This window comes from Budorcas taxicolor, chromosome 13, assembly GCF_023091745.1.
Source record: "Budorcas taxicolor isolate Tak-1 chromosome 13, Takin1.1, whole genome shotgun sequence".
Lineage (NCBI taxonomy): Eukaryota > Metazoa > Chordata > Mammalia > Artiodactyla > Bovidae > Budorcas > Budorcas taxicolor.
Window position 1 is genome coordinate 43,010,968 of NC_068922.1, and position 23,220 is coordinate 43,034,187.

Sequence of the window (23,220 nt, forward strand, 5' to 3'; positions counted from 1 at the left end):
ATCCCTTAGAACACCCACTGACTAATGGAGCACAGAAGCTGGTGGGTAAAAGCTCCCCCATGAGTCCCCTGAGAAGACAACTGTGTGGTGTATTTTATGTGGCTCTTTAGAAGGTCCCATAATTAGACACTTGCAGCAGCCACCTCCGTGTTCCTTGGCGCCACACCTGGAACCCGACTACCTGTCCACTACCTCATGCCTCAGGCTTGGATTTCTGGAGGGACCAAGGGCTGAGACACCAACACGGAGACTGGCCCTAGAGACCAGACACTTGGGATGGGAGTCTGAAACTGGTCACTCATGGATGAAGTGGTGACAAGGACCACAGGTATGGACTGGTACAGATGGAGCGGTGAAGCAATAGTGTAAGTAGCAGGGGTGACATGGGGGCAACAAACTGTAAGGACTACAGAGTTGCCTGGCTTCTGTTAATTACTCTAAGAGACTGAAAAAGATGATGATCATCTTCATGTTCTCAGTCATTACAGAGGGAAGGGTAAAGTGGGAGCCCCTGAAATTTAACCCCCCTCCCCTGAGCCAAGGTAAGAGACTGAAGCAGTATTGCACACCGAGAGAAAATGCAGAGACAGCCATCAAATTTGGAGCAAGCAAGAGCGGTGATCTCTACTGTTCCTCTGTTAAGCCTCCTGCAAGAAGGTGGTGGTTCTTTCTCTGAAGGTTCAGATTTGGGGATCTCATTTTCTTAAAAGTTAATAGTGCCTTGAAGGGTTACATTTTGAGTACTGGTATACTCAAACTGTATACCAATTTGTAGAGTATAATGATTTACTCTACAATTTTAGATTACACCTAATACTAAATTATGTATTTTATTCTTTAATGACTATGACAGGCAATTGGTACTTTAATACTACGAAATACTATAAAAAAGCATGAGGTAGCCCTATTTATATTGGTAACATAAATTTATAAAAAAGCAAGCTATAGCATATGTACAGTATACTCATATATGTCACCATTATACACACTGTGTGAAAATAGGTAAATAAAAAGGGCCTAGAACACACAAAATAATAACAAATTACTGCAGAGGATGGAGGTGAAAACTGGAGACTTGCAAAAGTTTTAATTTTATACAGGGACAATACATTTGTGTGTTACTTTCACAATGAAAAAACAGACAGAAGTATTTTAGATCACACGGCAGTTTAGACTAGACTGTCCCAGACCACTACTAACCTAGACTTGCTACATAAACAGAAGGATTATATTTCAGAAAATCATTTCAAGAATCCAGAATGTTGCTTCTGTTGTTTTTCATGGGAGATCAATAAATTCTTCAGCCTATCATTTATAGCCTTCAACTAAGTGGTCAATTAGCCCTCTGTGCTTCATCTCTTAGTTCTTCTTCATATATTATTGGACTCTTTTCAAATCATTTGTTCATCATTATGTTAACATAACTGATCTTAACTATTGGTACTTGTAGATGCTCCTTCTCTCTCTGGGCTGGTTTTCCCAAGTTGATGTTTGCTTTCCCAAACACCCAACTCCAAACCAAGACCTCCACAGTATCTTCTGTTACTGTCATAACTCCTCTTAATACCAATTGGTACTTCTACAGTCTCCTGTAATCTATGCAGGTATGGTGCTGTCAGAGGTTCTTGTTTCCTGTTTGTATACAGTCTTCTCTCTAAAGTCCAGTGTAGTATTTGAAGTATTGCGGGTACTCTAAATGTCTGTGGCATTTTTTTTTTTTTTTTTAAAGAAGAGAATAAAAGAAAGAATTTAGATCAGACCTCAGTGAAGTCTGGGTATACAAAGATGTGTTCAATAAATAATTATTTCAAATTCATTCTTTCGATACTATAGCTGTACACGAATCCTTGGCTTTGGAACAAATGGAGACTGCATATCACTGCATTATTCTCTTTGCAGGTGGGCATGTATTTAATGCAACCAAAATTTTATAAGGATTTCCTTCTTGAATACAATTCCTCAGTTTAAAGGAAGTTAACAACAGTATGTACAAATATACAACTCCTGCCCTAAAATGTACTATTAATAAATTCTGAAGGGCAACAGAAGCCTGTCTTTGGCTAGTTGGTGAATATTAGTTCATAATATGATATTTACCCTCAAAATTATAGTAATTCAAATAATTCCCATAAATTCAATGTCAATAAAAACTGCTAAAATGACATCAGGTTTAGAAGAAAGCTGAATTTCCCTTTCACCAGACTGGGGACAAAGTAACATGAGGCAAAGACCATATGACCTGCAAAGGCTTGGAATATCTTGTCGTCCAGGAAGAAAAGGAGGCCATTTAGCCTCTGGCTGTGAGGTGAGGATATCAAAAGGACATGGGCAATCAACCCGCTGTACACATTAAATTTACACAATGTTGTACGTCAATTATATCTTACTAGAACTGGGGGAAAAGGACATAGGAGCCATCCTGAGGCAGCATCCAGAAGCCAAAGATGGGACAATGTGAGCCCAGTAAGAGTAACAGCTAAAATGGATCAAAACACAACAAACGTGTTCACATCCATGAGTTCATATACTATTAAAAATAAAACATCACTAGTTACTTTTAGAGGATTTTAATGACTAAAACTCATTATTTTTGAAAACTGATACAGGAAAGGAATTAAGCACTTGTCCAGCCTTTATTATAAAACAGTACTCTTAGTAACCAAGGTTGATGAGAGGAATTTTCTCTTTACAGAAGTGTTCCAGTTAATAAAGAGCTGATAAAGGCACAACAGAACTATTCTGCAACGTCAATGAATAAATGAATCTAGGCAATGACAATTAATCTTTGATAATCAAGCAAATTAACCAGATTTGCTAAAATGTTGAGGGGCAGACCTGTAAAAATCTAATGTTTAGAAAATACCTGTCTTAAAAAAGTAGCAGCTCCCATCATTAAACATGATGGCAAACATATTTTAAAAAACCTCACTTAAAAAATGTATAATTTTTTCATAACAATCTTTTAAAACAAGGTTCCTTAAAACCAAGGTGGTTCTGTAAAACTACCAAGTGACAACAGAGAAATAAGTAATTCCAAAACAGTAGTTTTGGACTTCAAAGTACAATTTTACAGAATAGGAGACATAATTGTTTCTAAGTGTGCACTGAGCTCTGGTTGATCATACATCACACACTGGAAACCCCTGGGCCACATCTGGCTTGCAGATAAGTTATTTGGCTTGCACAGTTGTTAGAAAAAATCTGATCCAACATTTAAAATTTAGGATTTCATACAAAACCCCAGATTTGGGACTAGGGCACAGGAGAAGCTGCCTCTCAGAGGAGGGACACGTGCTCTCCCATCCATCAGCAACCCCCATTCCTCTGCACAGATGACAGGCCTGGTCTCCTCAGGTACAGGAGCTTGCGGTCACTACTGTTTTGAGTGACATTTTCTGCTCATTCTTCACAGAGAAGTAGAACAGAAAAAGGAGGATACCTGTAAGAGCCAATGCTACTCAGTTCTGCACTTAGAAAATGCAAAATGCAAAAAACTCAGCATTCGCTATTTTTATAGCACAGAAATAAAGTGCTATCTGCATATGCTTAAAAGCTTTTCTTTGCCAGAGCATAAGGCTTACCTTCAGATCAAGGCTGCTAAGGCTTATGACATCATCATCTTTCTCTCTTCGTTTTCTTTTCTATAAAAAAAGGCAAAGATTTCATTCTTATATAGAAGGAAAATCACTTTTAAAAAGTGAAGCCTTAGGTTGTATTCATAAGAAAGTTATTTTTATGAGGGATACTCATAATTTATCACTGCTGCTAAGTCGCTTCAGTTGTGTCTGACTCTATGCAACCCTACAGACGGCAGCCCACCAGGCTGTCCCATCCCTGGGATTCTCCAGGCAAGCACACTGGAGCGGGTTGCCATTTCCTTCTCCAACACATGAAAGTGAAAAGTGAAAGTGAAGTCGCTCAGTCGTGTCCGACTCCTAGCGACCCCATGGACGGCAGCCTAACAGGCTCCTCCACCCATGGGGTGCCATTGCCTTCTCCGATAATTTATCACTAGCACATACTATATACTTTCTAAAAAGTTCCCTCAGATTGAATTATCTAGCGTGAAGTGATTCCATTCCAGAACAGAACTCTTATGCAAGTCAAGCCTATACTTGTTAGAGAAAAAGTAAAATATATTTTATATATACAGGCAGAAGTATTTTTAAAAAGGAACACATTTTACTCATTCTATGAGGGGGTGATTTCACTAGGAAAGAAATACCCTTTTCTCCTGGTCCAAGTAATTAAGGTTTGTTGCCCGAAGCAGGACTTTTCAGTGGAAGAATATGCACGTACCTAGAGAACCTTCCAGTAATCATTACCACCTTCCTTCAGCCCTGCAAGTGCCAGCAGTGACCAAACTGTGTATATAGCTTTAACTTCTAGTCCTTAGTCAATATTGCTGGGAAAGACTGAAAGCAAAAGAAGAGGGAGGCAGAGGATGAGATGGTTGGATAGTATCACCAACTCAATGGACATGAACTTGGGCTAACTCTGGGAGATGATGAGGAATAGGGAGTCCATGCGGAGAAGGCAATGGCACCTTACCAGTACACTTGCCTGGAAAATCCCATGGATGGAGGAGCCTGGTAGGCTGCAGTCCATGGGGCTGCTAAGAGTCGGACACGACTGAGCGACTTCACTTTCACTTTTCACTTTCATGTGTTGGAGAAGGAAATGGCAACCCACTCTAGTGTTCTTGTCTGGAGAATCCCAGGGACGGGGGAGCCTGGTGGGCTGCAGTCTATTGGGTTGCAGAGTCAGACATGACTGAAGCGATGCAGCAACAGGGAGTCCATGGGGTCAGAGTCAGACATGACTTAGCGACTGAACAACACAAAGTCAATACTGAAAAAGAATCCTTAAGTAACATTTCTTCTGTATCTCAAAATAATTTTCTGATTAAATATAACACAGCCCAGCTCCTGTGAACTCTCAATATTGAGCAGCCAGGACCTGGCCCCCCCACAGAAGAGGAACTGGGAGAATAGAATCTACACTGTGCAAGATGGGGACAACTGAGAAAAGGAAAGATATAGTCCAGGTAGACGTGGGGGAAATACATGGAAGGGAACGTGGCTAGCACTTTATCATCATGTATGTTGCTTGTGGTAGGTCTCAGGCTAAGTATGTTGTTCTAGTCTATATTCTAACCTTGGTTTGCCAAGACTTTTACCATGATTAGGTGCTGACTTTACTTCTCCACTCTTACTTCTCCTCCTTTTTTCTTCAGTTCACGATATTGTTCTTCTCCTCACCCCTTGAGTTAGATGGTTAAGTTTTGTTCTTTTCCTTTCTTCAACTATGTATTTAAAAAGTAATCAATCTCCCTCTTAAGTTTCCTTAATCATATTCTAACAGTGTTAATACATAAACCATGAGATATTTCTTTTGTCATGGAGACCTCTACAGAAGTGTTTTCACAAGTGAGATGCACCTATCTGAGAGAAAATGCAAGATATCTTTCCTGGAGTACAGGAGTAAAATATTAGAACTTCATTTCTATGTATTTCTTACTCCTTCAAGTGAGCTACTAAAATTTAATATACAGATGACAAGCTCACCATCACCCACATTTTCCAATGTGAGTTAGACAATGATAATCTAATCAGATCCAATTTAGAAGTCAGTCCCCAACTGTGAAATTATTCTGGCTATCTGAAATATACATTTATGCCCGCTCTCATTAACCCCACCCTGAGTATTGTGTTTTGATACACGAAAATATTAAATTAAATACAAGAGAATAGAATACAAATGAAGCATGTATTGTTGGACCATCAGCACATCATAATACATGCACACAGGTAAAGTTTGGCATACTAGAAGCAGAATCATTTTTGCTATTTCCCCCAAATAAGAAAAGCATAAGAATCATGCTCTCTTTGTACATATTTTATTTATATGAGTATTATGAAGCAATGAGGTTTTAACTATTTAAATTAGTTTTCAATTATTAAAAAACGCCAATTTTCTGGTGTTAGTTTCCATAAGGTTGGATGCCTCTGGAAGTCTCCTAAAAATAATGAAGCAGTCCCTCTATACTAAGATTATTAATAACAGAAATAATTCATTCATTATATGTACTACCTACAATCATTTTTATATTTTTCAACAAAGGAGAAACCTGTCAGAGTATGTACATAAAAATATTAATATATTCATGTTTCATAATATATTAATTTTAACACTGGTAGAAATAAGAGAAAGAATTGAATAAAGATGAATAGATCCAATACTTTTCAAAACATTTTTACATTTAGCTTGAAATAAAGATTTCAGTCTGTTAGCCGAGAAGAGTTAAATTAGGCTGCCAAAGACAACGATAGAAACTCTGTATCTTAAGATTTTCAGAGATGCACAGACAACTAGACTGAAGAACAGCCAGGAATTATTTCTATTTAATGTTATGAAATAAAAACCCAGGTGTCTACTCACCAAAGTGAAATCCCAATGAGGGCCAGGTGTTAAAAATGTGAAGGAGCTACCTCTCCGAAGGGAGTATCTGTTAACAGAAAATTCAAACATACATTGAGAGTAACTTCAGTAAAATTAAGCACTAACAGGTAAAAAGCTATCTTTTTCATAGTTTCAAAACTCTTCAAAGTAGCCTAATGAATCATTCAATTGTAGAAATAAGAGGGAGAGTATTTAAAAACAAAACAAAACAACCCACAAAAACTGAAATCCAAAAAATCAGGGTATAGGTTCCAGTCACTTTTGGAAATTTTCAGAAACATTACAAAAGTGAAAAAGCCTTTATAAAACTAGTAGATTAAAACTAATTCACCAAAACAAGCAGAGTTTATTTTAGAAACATATACATGGCTCAATGATATGAAATATATTTTATATATTTCACTAATAGGTTAAGTAAGAACACAGTAAATGATGCAACAAATTACTTGATAAAATTCAGCCTTTATGTTTAATATTTTTAAAATAATAGTAAAAAAACTCAACATCATAAACAAAAGTTAAATGAATTTACTTTTTATTTTATGTGTAAATCTCTTCCATGTACTGATTTTTTTTTTAAGTGTTATGACTTAATAAATCAAATAAAAAGCTTTGAATAACTATATCTGAGACAAAGGTCTCAAGTAAGGTTAAAATTTGGCTAGGATTTTGTTCTTTACTACTAAGTGACACGGGCTTCCCTGGACAGAGGAGCCTGGTAGGTTCAGTCCATGAGTTGGACACAACTTAGTGACTGATCCATCCTGCCTTCAATCTTTCCCAGCATCAGGGTCTTTTCTTATGAGTCACCTCTTCACATCAGGTGGCCAAAGTATTGGAGCTTCAGCTTCAGTCCTTCCAATGAATGAATATTCAGGATTGATTTTCTTTAGGATTACTGGTTTGTTCTCCTTGCAGTCCAAGGGACTCTCAAGAGTCTTCTCCAACACCACAGTTTTAAAGCATCAATTCTTCGGCAACTCTCATATCTTTACATGACCATAGGAAAAACCATAGCTTTGACTAGACGGACCTTTGCTGGCAAAGTAATGTCTCTGCTTTTTAATGTGCTGTCTAGGTTTGTCAATGGAGAAGGCAATGGTACCCCACTCTAGTACTCTTGCCTGGAAAATCCCATGGACGGAGAAGCCTGGTAGGCTGCGGTCCATGGGGTCGCTAGGAGTCGGACACGACTGAGCGACTTCACTTTCACGCATTGGAGAAGGAAATGGCAACCCACTCCAGTGTTCTTGCCTGGAGAATCCCAGGGATGGGGGAGCCTGGTGGGCTGCCGTCTGTGGGGTCACACAGAGTCGGACACGACTGAAGTGACTTAGCAGCAGCAGCAGGTCTGTCAAACGTAGAAAATCACAAAGCATAGGTAGTAAAGAAATGTTTATAAACTATGTACATGTGTTCAGTCACCCAAGTTGTGTCTGACTGACTCTTTATGACCCTGTGGACTGTAGCCTGCCAGGCTCCTCTATCCATGGGATTTTTCAGGCAAGAATACTGGAGTGGGTTGCTATATCCTCCTCCAGGGGATCTTCCCAACACAGGGATTGAACCCGAATCTCCTGCTCTTTACCACTGCATCACCTGGGAAGCCCTTATAAACTATACTTATGAGAAAAGCAAAGGTTGTTAATTCAGAGCTTGCTACAGCAAGGGAGCTGGCCACCATCACTGGTGTTTAGGGAGACTGAAAGGCAGGCTGGGGAATGAGGAACAAGGGAAGGCTTCAGGTGTGTTCTGACTGGAGGCTGTCAGCAGTGGGAAGGTGCAGGCAAGCTAAGTGGGACTGGGGCTCCTGTGTGATTTACTGGGTGCAGGTAGGATTTGCTCGAGTTAGTTTTAAGTTGGAAGTGAAGTGTTAGTCGTTCAGTCATGTCTGACTCTTTGCGGCCCCATGGACTATAGCCTGCCAGGATCCTCTGTCCATGGGATTTCCCAGGCAAGAATAACTGGAGTGGCTTGCCATTCCCTTCTCCAGGGGATATTCCCAACTCAGGAATCAAACCCAGGTGTCCTGCACTGGAGGGAGATTCTTAATTTGGAACCAAAGACAAAAACTGGGGAAGCTGGCTGTTGCTGATCAAGTCTTGGCCATTTGGGGCCAATTATTATAGAAGTTATTGCTTAGCTCCTGCACTGTCAGGCCACTGTCCACTTGTGTACTCTTTCACCTTCATTGTCATAGTCACCGTAAGTTACAGAAACACCACAGATGGTGGTTATTTCTACAAACATTTACAAGCTTAAATCAAACACAGGCTTTTGTAGTTTTCTAAGCTAAATATAAAGCAGAAGTTTGTTTATATTTTGACAAGGAGCACAAGTGAAAATGGCTACAAGGAAAACAGGACAGCAAAATGGCTTCGCAGAAGAATTAATACTGCTGCTACTGCTGCTAAGTCGCTTCAGTCGTGTCCGATTCTGTGTGACCCCACAGACAGTCAGCCCACCAGGCCCTCCCGTCCCTGGGATTCTCTAGGCAAGAGTACTGGAGTGGGTTGCCATTGCCTTCTCCGAACCGTAAAACTGCAGCAAAGAGAAATCGCAATCAGCAAAGCATATAAGAGCCAGGCAGGCTCTGTGGGGAAAGGGAAAGGCACATGTGAAGGGGGGGTGAAATGAATTATATACAGGAAACTGCAAGCAGCTCTTTATGTTTGAGCATCAAAAGAAATAAAACAGGGCTCGATCATGATAAAAGGCCTCACGTACAGCCCTTAAAAATATGAACTTGATCTTGAATACGTATGGCAGCTGTCAGCAATTGAGTTCTAAGGAACAAGAAGGCTGAGTTGGAAGAAGGCAGCACTGGTCAGGAGGCCGGTTAAGAGGCAGTTCTGATACTGCTGACAACAGATGGCGAGAGGCCGAGGGACAGCAGCAATGGCAGAGTGGGGAGGTGACTAGAGAGGGCTCAAGGTCCGGTTGGAGAACTCTCCCTTCCTCCCAAGGCCTGTTCAGTTCCTGGGAAGGGTCCTGACACAGTGAAATAGGATGCCACTAATAATAATTAGAAACAGATACAAAAGATCTGAAGATATTTAAAGCAAATGCTCCCTAAATAACTATTTGTAGCTCAAAAATTCTTTTGAGGGCCTCTCTACTGGAGCAAAATAAACTAAGAAACTGGTGATTTCTTGCCACTATAGAAAAGTCAAGTAACAATGAAGACTGCACAATTTCTGAAAAAACAGTAAGATATCAGCAATAAATTATAATTCATATGACTAAAGAATACATAGATAAGAGTATACAGAGATATAGTACTATAGTCAAATGCCAAAGGATTACAGGGCAAATAGAACCTTCAAGTTATGATCACTTTTTAAAAACACTGTTCTAGGTATCATGTACTACACAAAGAGCCACCAGTGGAGACTGGGTTGAGAAGCAAAAATTATGACTTCTCGGAAGATTATTTTAAAGTAATACAAATATTCATTACAAAGTAGTAATCATCGTGGCACTTAAAATAGTCACTGAGCACTTCCTTTCAGATATAAGACAAGGAGGACATAAAACCAAAGATATTCATTTCTTTATTCCCTAGAAATGTTCATTCTGACCTCAGAATGAATTTGATGTTTAAAAGCTGGAAAGAATTAGCTGTTAGGAATTTTAAACACACTGCAAACTGGAAAAATATTTCCAACTGGATGGCAAGATTGTTTCCAGCACCAGCTGTAATCAACTTTATAGTAATGCTATTTTTTTCCTATTTCAAAAGCAAGTACCTATTTATTTTGAGAACTCGTGGAAAATAAGAACCCAAAAAACAAACTGTGCCCTGAAAGTATGTGAGTCAGTGCCAGCTTTCAAAAAACTTGGAAAGATATATAGTCATTTTTTCATAGGGGTCACACTCAAAATGTAGCAGCTATTTTAAATCCTTGTGGGAAAATTTTTTATTTCATAAAACATTAAAAGTGACCTTTAAAGATATGCAGTACAGTCCATTTAAAAAGAGCTCAAAGGCCAAAATAAGAAGTGACAGTTCATCTTTTTAAGAATTTTTGTCCAATCTTTTTTCATATATCCAATTAATTACTAACATTTAAGGCATAAAATAAATGAATACCCAAAGGCACTAGCTTGATATATTAAACTGTGTTTCCTATTAGCCCCACTGATTACTCCTTGATCTTTATATACTTCTTTTTGTGTCATTTGATGTATTTTCAAACTATGTAAATTATTTTCACACTCAACTAGATTTAGTCTAAACAAAACATAAATAAAATGGTACAGTTGATGTTCCACAAAAAATCACCTGTTATTTCATTCTCAAGCCATATTATGTTTTCAGAGATTATGACTTATGTCATTGCCCTCCTCTATCATGGCACAAAATTAATATAGATGAACTACAAAACATGCAAACATCAAAGATTATATTGTGTGGTTCTATTTATATGGATATCCAGAAATAGAAATTTACAGACATGGAAAGCAGACTAGTGGCTGCCTAGGCCTGGGGGTAGGAGGAGGACTGACTGCAAACAAACTTGAGGGAGTATTTGGGACGATGAATGTTCTAATGGTGACTGTGTCTATACACTTACTAATAATTACTGAACTGCACACTTACAACGGGTGAATGTTATGATATACAAATTATGTATCAATAAAACTGTTAAACAGTACAGTCATTTCGATGTGGGAGGAAACAGCCTTAGGAGCTAGTGGGGGCATCCTTTTATTTTCAGCAACTATTAATATAAATAGTAATAATGATGACAATCCTGGGTTATCAAGGGCTGGCTCAATTTCTGTTTAATTTGGTTTTTAAAATGTTTTTGAAAAAACAGTCCATCCAGGAAGTTAAATTCCCTTAAAGGGAACAGAAACCCTTAGCTCAAAATTAACAGAACTTGGTTTAAGAATATACATTTAACTCTGGATGTCCACTCTACAAATCCATCAGTTTCACTAGAAAAACAAAAGTCAAAGATTTACCATCTAGTCAGAGATCCACCTCTACAAAACTGATGAGATAATTGCTAAATACTCCTTGATAGAGGGTAAGTTATAGCTTTTAGTGTTTCCTGCAGAAAATGAAAACAATGATACCTAAGATATATGGAGCATTTGATATATCTAGGTACTGTTCTCATGTTTTACATGAATTACCTCTTATAATTTCCACAGCCTTATGAGACAGATACTATAAAGTGAGATTTAAAAGAGATTAATCACAGCCTGATGAGACAGATACTACTAATGAGCTAGAAAGTAATGAAATGAGGTTTAAAGAGATTAAATCCTCAAGAGCCAGAATTTAAACCCCAGGAGTCTGACTGTAAAGCCTAAACTCTTTAAACACTAATGTTTTATTCAGCTTTGGATCTCAGTCTAAAAGAATGTCCATTCCCAGAGAGAGTAATTAACTGAATCAAAGGCAGGGCTAGAGGAGACTCAGTGTCAGGAAAACTAGGCCAGAGAAGCACACTGCTTTCTGAGTTCTGAGCCGTGTAGTGGGGCCCAGGGCCGCCTGTGGACAAGAAACTGGCCTATTACTAACCAGAACAGAGAGGGACGAGGAGGAGGAGAAAGCAGCTGAGAGCCATTGCCGCAGAGCAAGCTTAGACCCCCAATGGATTCCAGCTGTCTCTTCTCGCTTTTTCTCCCTAATTATCTTGCCCCAGCCATGTCCTGTGGTAGTCAGCATTCACGTTATGTTCAAAAATTTTTTTTACCTCTGTGTGAAGCAATGTCCAGGATCAGTCTTTAGCAGAAGCAGATCAGCGTCATGATTTAACTTGGTACAGTAGGACCTCTCTCTCAGGTTCTGCATGTATTAGCCATTCCAACTCCTGAGCTCATTCTCAAGTCTACTCGTTTCTCATCTGGATGGCTAGGATTAACAATTAGCAAAGATGTGGCTGAAAATGAGCTCCAACCACGTGGACAGGCTGATTAAATGGCAGGCCTGTAAACAGCAGTTTGCATGCAAATATGTGTACAAACACACACGTGCTGGATCACTTTGCTGTACACCAGAAACTAACACAATCTGTAAATCAACTGGACTTCAGTTAAAAAAAAGACAGCCCACAGAATAGGGGAACGTATCTGCAGACCATGCAGGGGCTTGTTATCAAGAGTAGAGTTCTTATATCTTAGTAATAAAAAATATAAATAACCCAATTTTTAAAATGGGCAAAGGATGCCTCTCTGAAAAATGGCCACATATGATTTCATTCATGTGAAATGTCCGGAACAGGGAAATTCATAGAGACAGGAAGCAGGTTAGAGTTTGGGGTAAAAGAAGAGAGAGGCAATAGGGAGAGAGGTATGGGCTTTCATTTTGAGGTGAAGAAAATGTTCAAAAATTGCCTGGTGATGGTTGCACATGTCTAGAGGACATTCACATGTCCTGAATCTAAAGGAAAACAGTGAATTGTACACTTCAAGTGGGTAACACTGTATAGTATGTGAACACTGTTTTATGAAAAGGTGATAATTTCATTTTCTTTTTCTTTTGTCCTTCAAAAAAAGAAGAGTAATGAAGTAGGACAACTTCATTACTCTCCTAACGCTGCCTATGGTGGTGGTTTAGTCGTGTTGGAATCTTGTGACCCCAGGGACTGTAGCCCGCCAGGCTCCTCTGTCCATGGGATTTCCCAGGCAAGAATACTGGAGTGGGTTGCCATTTCCTTCTCCAGGGGATCTTGCTGACCCAGGGATCTTCTTTACCACAGAGCCACCAGGGAAGCCTTTGTCACCACCCTTTTCTCAGCTGACATAATTTACAACCTCACCTAAAAAACAGAACCCTGGTGGGAAAGCCCCCAAATTCCTGCTCGTAACATCCCACATTCCCCAAACTTACCCCAAAGGCTACTGTCCACAGCTCTCAGACAGGCTGGACGCTCTACCTTTACACTTAGGAGTCCATCCTTCTCTTACTGGTTGCTTATCACCTTTCTTCTTTCCTGTCTCTTCAACCTCTCTCTGTACTTGCTTATTCCCTCATCTGTCCCATATCAAGTTTACCCCTTCTTCAGAATCCACCTCACAAGCTGGTGTTGCCTCCATTATTCTTTCTTGCCCTCGGGTTGCAGTGAGACTCCCTGAAAGTGTAACCCAGTGTTTCCAGTTCTCCAACCTCACTGCCAGCCACTAGATTCAAACACTCATCCAGGCAACTGCAAAATGACTTCCCGCCAATGATGAATTCACATGCGACTTTTAATTTGGTTCCACAGTTGGGCTGCAAGGGTCCACAAATTTGGAATTTTGTGTATATGAGCACTTGTTTGCGGGCTAGTTTTCATCAGATTTACTATCATGGCATACAAAGCTCCCTTCAGTGATGTGGCTCTTACTTGTTCACTATCATCTCTAATCACTACCTCCTCTCTATCCCTCAGTCTTCTCCCTATAGAGTCACTGTCATACCTAAAACTCTTCACGCTCATTTGTGTAAAGGGCCTTTTAACATTTAAATGCTTCCCCCTACATGGTATCACCCATGCACATCCATTCTCTAAACTGGCCCTCTGAGACTCAAGGGTTACAACAGGGAATCATTTCCTGTCCTTTTCAACTAGAATTTCTTTTATTTGCATCTATGGCATCACATGCCTAACGCAATAGTAATTGTCATCATACACGATTATGATTATTCCTCCCTATACCATTGTAAGTTCTTCTGTAAGAGCAGACGTTGGTTAAGGCTGCTTCTAACATGCTAGGCCTTATTCTTTTAAGTCCACTAAACCATTTTCTAAGAAAAGCTTCTCTTGCTTACTTACATTTTGAAAACGATTACTTTCTAGTCAGAGCTGTGTACAATACATATGGTGTTTGCTTCTCTGAGGAAGCACTTCCTAACACTCCCTTCTTTTGTTAGCATTCTTTATTCTACAAAATCACAGTGCGATAGCCTCAAGGACTTCTGTATTCTTCCCAAGAGAGCCTGACACTGACTTAGACCATGTAGATTTTCCAAAAGGAAAGAATGCAAGCTTGCTTCTGCCCTACTCCTTATCTACAGCACTCCCTTCCTGTCCTGAACTTTAAGATCTCTTCCTATTTTTCCCAAAGGAGGGCAGTCTTGAGGGCGCTAGCCTACTGTGGCCTCCTATGGCTGGCAAAACAATAAAAGCTACTCTTTTCAACTTCACCTAAAACTCTTGTCTGTGTTTCTATCCGGCACCAGAGAACAGAGGCTGGGATCTCGGCAACACTCCCAGAGTAAGGACAGTATTTTGCATCTCCATATTTATAGTGTCTGACACTCACACATTTCTGGAATAAACCACACCTCATTCTCTTCTCAACCCACTACAAACACTCTTAATAGTTTACCTATTTTACGGAAACTACTGGAGGTCAATATGCTCTTCTCATGACCAGATTCAATGATCACTCATTCCTCATCTCATTAAACTGTTCATTCCTTACGAGTAACACTTGACATACTTTCCCATGTCCTTTCTCAAAACCCTTTTGCCTCTTGGCCTCCTGGACACTGATCTCACCTGGTTCCTCACAGCTGTGGCTCCTCCGAGCTTATTCATCTCCCGGACCTTTGCATGTGGGGAGTGTCTCAGGGTTGGGGCCCCAAACTCTCCTCTATTCAGACTATCAGGATGACTGCCCAGTGCTGTGATTTCAAGTCTATTTGCTGATAAGCCCTCAATTTATATTTGGTTACACAGATGTGTTTACTTTGTGACATTTCACTGGGCAAAACACTTATGATTCATGCATTCTTTCATTTGACTGTTAAACTTCAATGAAATTTTTTTTTTTAAGAGAAAAAAGCCAAAAAAAGAGAAAAGGGGGGAAAAATTGTTGTGATGCATTCCTTAATAGGAGCCTTTTAACGCATCCCAAAGCAAACTTCTCTCCAGGAACACGGAAACCTGGTCTTCTGGTGCTCAGATTAAAAACCTTGGAATCATTCTCCATTCCTCTGTCTCTCTTAACCCCACACTGAATCCATGTGCAAATCCTGTCAGTGCTACTTTAAAAATACATCCCAAATAGGAGTACTTTCCACCATGTTTACCACTCAGATGTCTCAAACTGCAGTAACCTCTTCATTAGTCTCCCTGATTTTCTCCCTGCCACATAACAGACCAATCCTTTTAAACTACACATCACAGAATTTTCTATTGTCTCCCAACCATAGATTCAAATTTGAAATCTTTCTGGTGGTTGGCCATGTACTACCCGATCTGACCCAGGCATCTCTGTGACCTCGCTGTCCACCTTTCTCACTTTAATTTGCTCCACTCCAGTTACCGTGGCTTCTCTACAGTCCTTGAACACACCAAACAGGATTCTACTTTGAAGCCCTGTACTTACTGCCTTTCTCTCCACATCTTCACACGGTGGAGTTCCTTAATTCCTTCACATCTCTGCTTAAATGGCATCATTACCATGGAAGAGAACTGTTTGATCTTTTAAAAATAGCAAAACTGGACCAATACAGTAAAGTAAAATAAAGTGAAAAAAAAAAAAAAAAGCAAAACTGCCCCTCTCCTTATCTCTGCCTGTCCTGCTGCTGCTGCTGCTGCTAAGTCGCTTCAGTCATGTCCGACTCTGCGTGACCCCAGACGGCAGCCCAACAGACTCTCCCGTCCCTGGGATTCTCCAGGCAAGAACACTGGAGTGGGTTGCCATTTCCTTCTCCAATGCATGAAAGTGAAAAGTGAAAATGAAGTCGCTCAGTCGTGTCCAACTCCCAGCGACCCCATGGACGGCAGCCCACCAGGCTCCTCCGTCCATGGGATTTTCCAGGCAAGAGTACTGGAGTGGGGGTGCCACTGCCTTCTCCGCTGCCTGCCCTTACCATGCCTTAATTCTCCTCACAAGATGACCATCTGGTATTTCATTATCGTCTTTCATTCCTAACCAGAATGTAAGCTTTATGAGAGCAGAGACTTCATCTGTTCACCAAAATCTCTAATATCTACAACACTGTGAAGATCTAGGAAAGTGAAAGTGCTAGTTGCTCAGTCGTGTCCGACTCTCTGTGACCCCCACAGACTGTAGCCCTCCAGGCTCCTCTGTCCATGTGATTCTCCAGGCAGGAATACTGGAGTGGGTTGCCATGCCCTCCTCTGGGGATCTTTCCAGGCAAATGCTCAAAAGCTTTATTGAATGAACACAGAATGAATTTATCACTGTTCTTCTTCCCTTCACTACATGGTCCTGATTCTCCTATTTCTCAGTCTCTGGGATGATGACGTCTTTCTGCCTTTTCACTACCTCTTAAATATAAGTTGTAATCAGTATAAAGGTTTCAGGCAAGGATTATCCTAATCTTCAAAATAAAAAATCAATATCTAATGAAAAAGTCTAGTTCTCTGCACGATGACTTATAAACTGTGAGTTTACAAATGCTCTGTCCATGAAATTAAGGTGTTTTCCTTTCTCTGAAAAAATAACTGGCACATCCAAGCACGACTGGAATGTAACTTCAGTAAGGAACTGTAGTTTAAGAATAAGTAGTGGGCCACAGGGACTTCTGAAAAGAGAAGCAGATGTGGAATTACTGATAAAAACCAGCAAATAACAGTTTGTTTCTAACTCCTTGCATACAGGCTCACACAATGACCTCACTGAATTGCACAACTTGGAGGAAGTGGATACTATTTCAATCCCATATGACAGATGAGGACCCAACCTTAGAGATGAAAGGTCCAACGGCTGGTCACAGGAACCCAGGGCCTGCAGCATCCTGACGGAAAGCAATGCCCCCAGCCCTCGTTCACCGCTGGCCTCGCAGACACCGCCTCTGACACCCTCGGCCTGTGTCCTCCCTTCGCAGACGCACAGGACAGAATGAAATGTGTCAACAGCTAAAAAGTCCAAGATGGGCCTCTGCGTCCTCTTTACCTGGGAGGCTGGGGCCCTGAGCTGCGCCCTGATCACCGACTTGGTCAGAGGCTCGAAAGGAGGGACTGTGACCTCGGCGAAACTTTTCATTTTAATGCTTGCTTTTAGGCTAAAAGTTTGGTGTCTGGTAGAAGTCCTCGGGGGCTTCCCTGGTGGCACAATGGTAAAGAATCCGCCTGTCAATGCAGGAGATGCTGGCTTGATGCCTGGGCTGGGAAGATCCCCCGGAGAAGGGAATGGATCACAAGAATCCCAGGATTCTTGTCTGGGGAATCCTTGGACAAGAGGAGCCTGGCGGGCTGCGGTCCATGGGGTCGTAAGGAGTCGGACACGACCAAGCGACTGAACAAAAGAAACTCTCCGGCTCCAGGAACGATTCCAGTCCTCTTAGCCAGCAGCTCTCTGTGGGCATTTAGGAACCGCCCCCGCCACCCCCAAATCCAGCCCGAAACCTGCTGGGTGTGCAGAGAGGACCTCCACCCCCTGAGCGGGGAGGGGAGAAGACTACAGGGAAGAAGGAGAGGAACCGGAGGTAAAAATAAAGGAGGGTCAGGCGATCGGAAGAGGGGGACGAGGGGAGAGAGGAGGAAGCAGAGGAGAGCAGGAAGCCCGGCTCTCCCCTACCCTCGGCTCCTTCCCTGCCCGCCACCCCCTCCCCAGCCTCGGGCCCGACACCCCGAGTCCCCAGGCGCCGTTCACCCCGCGCTCACCTGCCGTCCGGGCCGGGCCCGGGGGTGTCGGCCGCTGGCTCCGTGGCGCCGCCGGCGTTGAGCCCCGAGGCCCGGCGGCTTCGCCTCCGCGGCCGGCTCTGCTCCTGGGCCTCCAGCTCGGGCTCCATGGCGCGGAGGGGGCGGCGCGGTGGCTGGGTGCCCGGGAGGCCCGCTGGGAGCGGCACGGCGCCCGGCCTCTGCGGCCCGAAGACGGGTTCCTGTCAGGACGGCGCCGCCACCTCCGCCGCCGCCATCTTCCGGGGTTTGAAAATGGCGGCCGTGCAGCCACCAGCCAATCAGGGGACGCGGCGCGGTTGCTAAGATCGTGGAGTCCCGCCCCTCTCCTTCCTTCAGGCGCTAAACTGTGCGGAAGCTGTGAGGGGGGGCGTGGTCTACAGGGTCGCCCGGCTGATGAGCCGGTGGCCTGGGGTCTAGTTCCTAAATCGCCAAGGGCCGATTACTAGTGTACAGTTCATTAGGACTTTCACCACAAGTCAAGGGAAACTGGGAAGCATTTTCAGCTCAGTTCAGTCGCTCAGACCTGTCCTACTCTTCGCGACCCCATGGACTGCAGCACGCCAGGCTTCCCTGTCTTTCACTATCTCCCAGAGTTTACTCAAACTCATGTCCATTGAGTTGGTGATGCCATCCAACTATCTCATCCTCTGTCGTCCCCTTCTCCTCCTGCCTTCAATCTTTCCCAGCATCAAGGTCTTTTCCAGTGAGTCAGTTCTTTGCATCGAGTGGCCAAAGCATTGGATTTTCAGCTTCAGCATCAGCCCTTCCAATGAATATTCAGGACCTATTTCCTTTAGGATGGACTGGTTGGATCTCCTTACAGTCCAAAGGACTCTCAAGAGTCTTCTCTGAAATCAGAGTTTAGAAGCACAATTCTTCAGTGCTCAGCTTTCTTTACAGTCCAGCTGTCACATCCATACATGACTACTGGAAAAACCATAGCCCTGACAAGACGGACCTTAGTTGGCAAAGTAATGTCTCTGCTTTTTAACATGCTGTCTAGTTTGGTCATAGCTTTTCTTTCATGGAGCAAGCGTCTTTTAATTTCATGGCTGCAGTCACCATCTGCTATGATTTTGGAGCCCAGGAAAATAAAGTCTCTCACTGTTTCCACTGTTTCCCCATCTATTTGCCATGAAGTGATGAAAGTGGATGCCATGATCTTATTTTCTGAATGTTGAATTTTAAGCCAACTTTTTCACTCTCCTCTTTCACTTTCATCAAGAGGCTCTTTAGTTCTTCTTCGCTTTCTGCCATAAGGGTGGTGTCATCTGCATATCTGAGGTTATTGATATTTCTCCTGGCAATCTTGATTACAGCTTGTGATTCATATAGCCTGGCATTTCACATGATGTACGCTTCATATAAGTTAAATAAGCAGGATGACAATATACAGCCTTGACGTACTCCTTTTCCTATTTGGAACCAGTCTGTTTTTCCATGTCCATTTCTAACCATTGATTCTTGACCTGCATACAGATTTCTCAGGAGGCAGGTCAGGTGCTCTGGTATGCCCATCTCTTGAAGAATTTTCCACAGTTTCTTGTGATCCACACAGTCGAAGGCTTTGGTATAGTCAAAGCAGATTTGGGTAAACTTAAGCAAATTCATCAGTGGTTGTGCACAGATTTTAGCTCAGGGGACTCAGGCAGGCCTGTCACACCTCCTTTGACCCCAGAAAAGTGAAAAACTGAAAACAGGCTGTGCTGCTTTAAGTGTATAACCCTCAGGTGGGGTCATTTCCTGCCCTGTGATAAAGCTTACCTGGGCTGGCGCCTCCTGTCATTACCACAGGCAGTGGGGCACCTTCAGATTAGCATGGTGAGTGCTGCTGTCAATAGTTGTAGCAAATTTTACTCATCCTGTGTCTTTCTTTTCCCCACCAAACAATTCTTCATAGATTCTTCTGTCTCTACAAGAGACAAAATATTTAAAGAGACATTTGTTTCTTTCAATATTTGTGTTTGGATCTGATTTAAATCTACTCTGAATTTCACCTGTTCATCTATAATTCTGCTACTTTTGGGGAAAGCTTCATTGATTGGCCTTCAGTGGAAGCACTTGACTTCGCATTCCAGGATATCTGGCTCTAGGTGAGTGATCACACCATTGTGATTATCTGGCTCATGAAGATCTTTCTTGTATAGTTCTTCTGTGTATTCTTGCCACCTCTTCTTAATATCTTCTGCTTCTCTTAGGTCCATACCATTTCTGTCCTTCATTGTGCCCATCTTTGCATGAAATGTTCCCTTGGTATCTCTCATTTTCTTGAAGAGATCTCTAGTCTTTCCCATTCTATTGTTTTCCTCTATTTCTTTGCATTGATCACTGAGGAAGGCTTCCTTATCTTTCCCTGCTATTCTTTGGAACTCTGCATTCAAATGGGTATATCTTTCCTTTTCTCCTTTGCTTTTCACTTCTCTTCTTTTCAAAGCTGTTTGTAAGACCTCCTCAGACAACCATTTTGCTTTTTTGCATTTCTTTTCCTTGGGGATGGTCTTGATCACTGCCTCCTGTACAATGTCATGAAGCTGAATTCATAGTTCTTTGTGCACTCTATCAGATCTAATCCCTTGAATCTGTTTGTCACTTCCACTGTATAGTTGTAAGGGATTTGATTTAGGTCAGACCTGAATGGTCTAGTGGTTTTTCCTATTTTCTTCAATTTAAGACAGAATTTGTCAATAAGGAGTTTCTGATCTGAGCCACAGTCAGCTCCCAGTCTTGTTTTTGCTGACTGTATAGAGCTTTTCCATCTTTGGCTGCAAAGAATATAATCAATCTGATTTCGGTGTTGACCATCTGGTGATGTCCATGTGTAGAGTCTTCTCTTGTGTTGTTGGAAGAGGGTGTTTGCTATGACCAATGCATTCTCTTGGCAAAACTCTGTTAGCCTTTGCCCTGCTTCATTCTGTACTTCAAGGCCAAATTTGCCAGTTACTCCAGGTATTTCTTGACTACCTACTTTTGCATTCCAGTCCCTTATAATGAAAAGGACATCTATTTTTGGTGTTAGTTCTAGAAGGTCTTGTAGGTCTTCATGGGACTGTTCAACTTTTAGATCTTTCTTAACCTTTGGAGAGAAGAGAGGTTGAAAGTCATGAGCTAAAATGAATTATTCATGTGCAATAAATCCCCAGTTGCCAAAGGTACTGGAGATGAGTTCTCAGGTTGTCTCTAGGAAACAGTAAATTTGATTTTGAGACCTCCTGCCTCCCAGTGCAGAGGGGACAGCATCTCCTTAGCAAAAGAGAGTGAAAGCGCTTTATTCTCTAATTATAAGAAAGGACCACATCACCTAAAGGACCTTCTTAAATAAAAAAGACAATTTAACAATTGTTATATAGTACATTCTTTGGTTTAAAATACAGCTTTGTTGGTGTTCAAAGCTTTTAAAAATAGCCTCTACTTTCGCACCAGAAAGGGAATCTATCCCAAGAAATGAAATTATATACACATTGAAGGGCAGCAGAATGTGCTGCCCCAAATATGCCACTTTGGCATCAGGATTCTTTTGAGCTGAAGAACAACAGGTGCCAGAAGTGCCTTCTGACCTCTCCTTTCTTCCTAAAAGCGGGAGATAAACCTTTCTTGTGAGAGGGGCCCTTTCAGCATCAGGGGGAAAGATGCATACTTATCACCAGAGGTGAGCAGAGCCAAGAGACAGAGAACTGTGTGCAAACAGACTTTGTTTAAGTAGCGCCTATCTTCCTTTGGTGGCCCTGTGTATGTTAGCTACTTTTCCATAATTCCCTCTCATTGTCCCACCTCATGTGTAAGCACTGAGGATTTGCTGCCTTTTTTCATCTTTGTTTTCTTTTGGAGGCTCCTCTGTACATGTCAAAGTCTGTTTGCTTTTCTCCTGTTAATCCATCTTCTGTCTTTTATATTCTCATGTCTACTGGATACCCTAAGAGGGTGGAAGGCAAAGGAGAAAAGGAAAGATATACCCATTTGAATGCAGAGTTCCAAAGAATAGCAGGGAAAGATAAGGAAGCCTTCCTCAGTGATCAATGCAAAGAAATAGAGGAAAACAATAGAATGGGAAAGACCAGAGATCTCTTCAAGAAAATTAGAAATACCGAGGGGACATTTCATGCAAAGATGGGCACAATGAAGGACAGAAATGGTATGGACCTAAGAGAAGCAGAAGATATTAAGAAGAGGTGGCAAGAATACACAGAAGAACTATACAAGAAAGATCTTCATGAGCCAGATAATCACAATGGTGTGATCACTCACCTAGAGCCAGACATCCTGGAATGTGAAGTCAAGTGGGCCTTAGGAAGCATCATTACGAACAAAGCTAGTGGAGGTGATGGAATCCCAGTTGAGCTATTTCAAATCCTAAAAGATAATGCTGTGAAAGTGCTGCACTCAATATGCCAGCAAACTGAGGAAACTCAGTGGTGGCCACAGGACTGGAAAAGGTCAGTTTTCATTCCAATCCCAAAGAAAGGCAATGCCAAAGAATGCTCAAACTACTGCACAATTGCACTCATCTCACACGCTAGCAAAGTAATGCTCAAAATTCTCCCAGCCCAGCTTCAACAGTACGTGAACCATGAACTCCCAGATGTTCAAACTGGATTTAGAAAAGGTAGAGGAACAAGAGATCAAATATACAACATCCATTGGATGGTTGAAAAAGCAAAAGAGTTCCAGAAAAACATCTACTTCTGCTTTATTGACTATGCCAAAGCCTTTAATTGTGTGGATCACAAGAAACTGTGGAAAATTTTTCAAGTGATCGGAATACCAGAGCCCCTGACCTGCCTCCTGAGAAATCTGTATGCAGGTCAAGAATCAATGGTTAGAACTGGAGATGGAACAACAGACTGGTTCCAAATTGGGAAAGGAGTACGTCAAGGCTGCATACTGTCACTCTGCTTATTTAACTTATATGCAGCATAAATCATGTGAAATGCCAGGCTGTATGAAGCACAAGCTGGAATCAAGATTGCTGGGAGAAATATCAATAACCTCAGATACGCAGGTGACACCACCCTTACGGCAGAAAGTGAAGAACTAAACAGCCTCTTGATGAAAGTGAAAGTGGAAAGTAAAATGTTGGCTTAAAACTCAACATTCAGAAAACCAAGATCATGGCATCCACTTTCATCACTTCATGGCAAATAGATGGGGAAATAGTGGAAAAAGT

At 41.7% G+C, this 23,220-nt stretch overlaps 1 protein-coding gene across 1 annotated transcript in view; it reads right to left on the bottom strand.

Moving 5' to 3' along the window:
• Positions 1-18,169, bottom strand: part of NET1 (neuroepithelial cell transforming 1) — a 35,608-nt gene extending 17,439 nt beyond the window's left edge. Inside the window, exons 1-3 of the mRNA XM_052650566.1 lie at positions 18,042-18,169; positions 6,442-6,508; positions 3,582-3,641 (exon numbers count right to left, since the gene is read on the bottom strand). Coding sequence (XP_052506526.1) covers positions 3,582-3,641; positions 6,442-6,508; positions 18,042-18,169 — 255 coding nt within the window. The remainder of the gene's footprint in view (positions 1-3,581; positions 3,642-6,441; positions 6,509-18,041) is intronic.
• Positions 18,170-23,220: the final 5,051 nt, after the last annotated feature.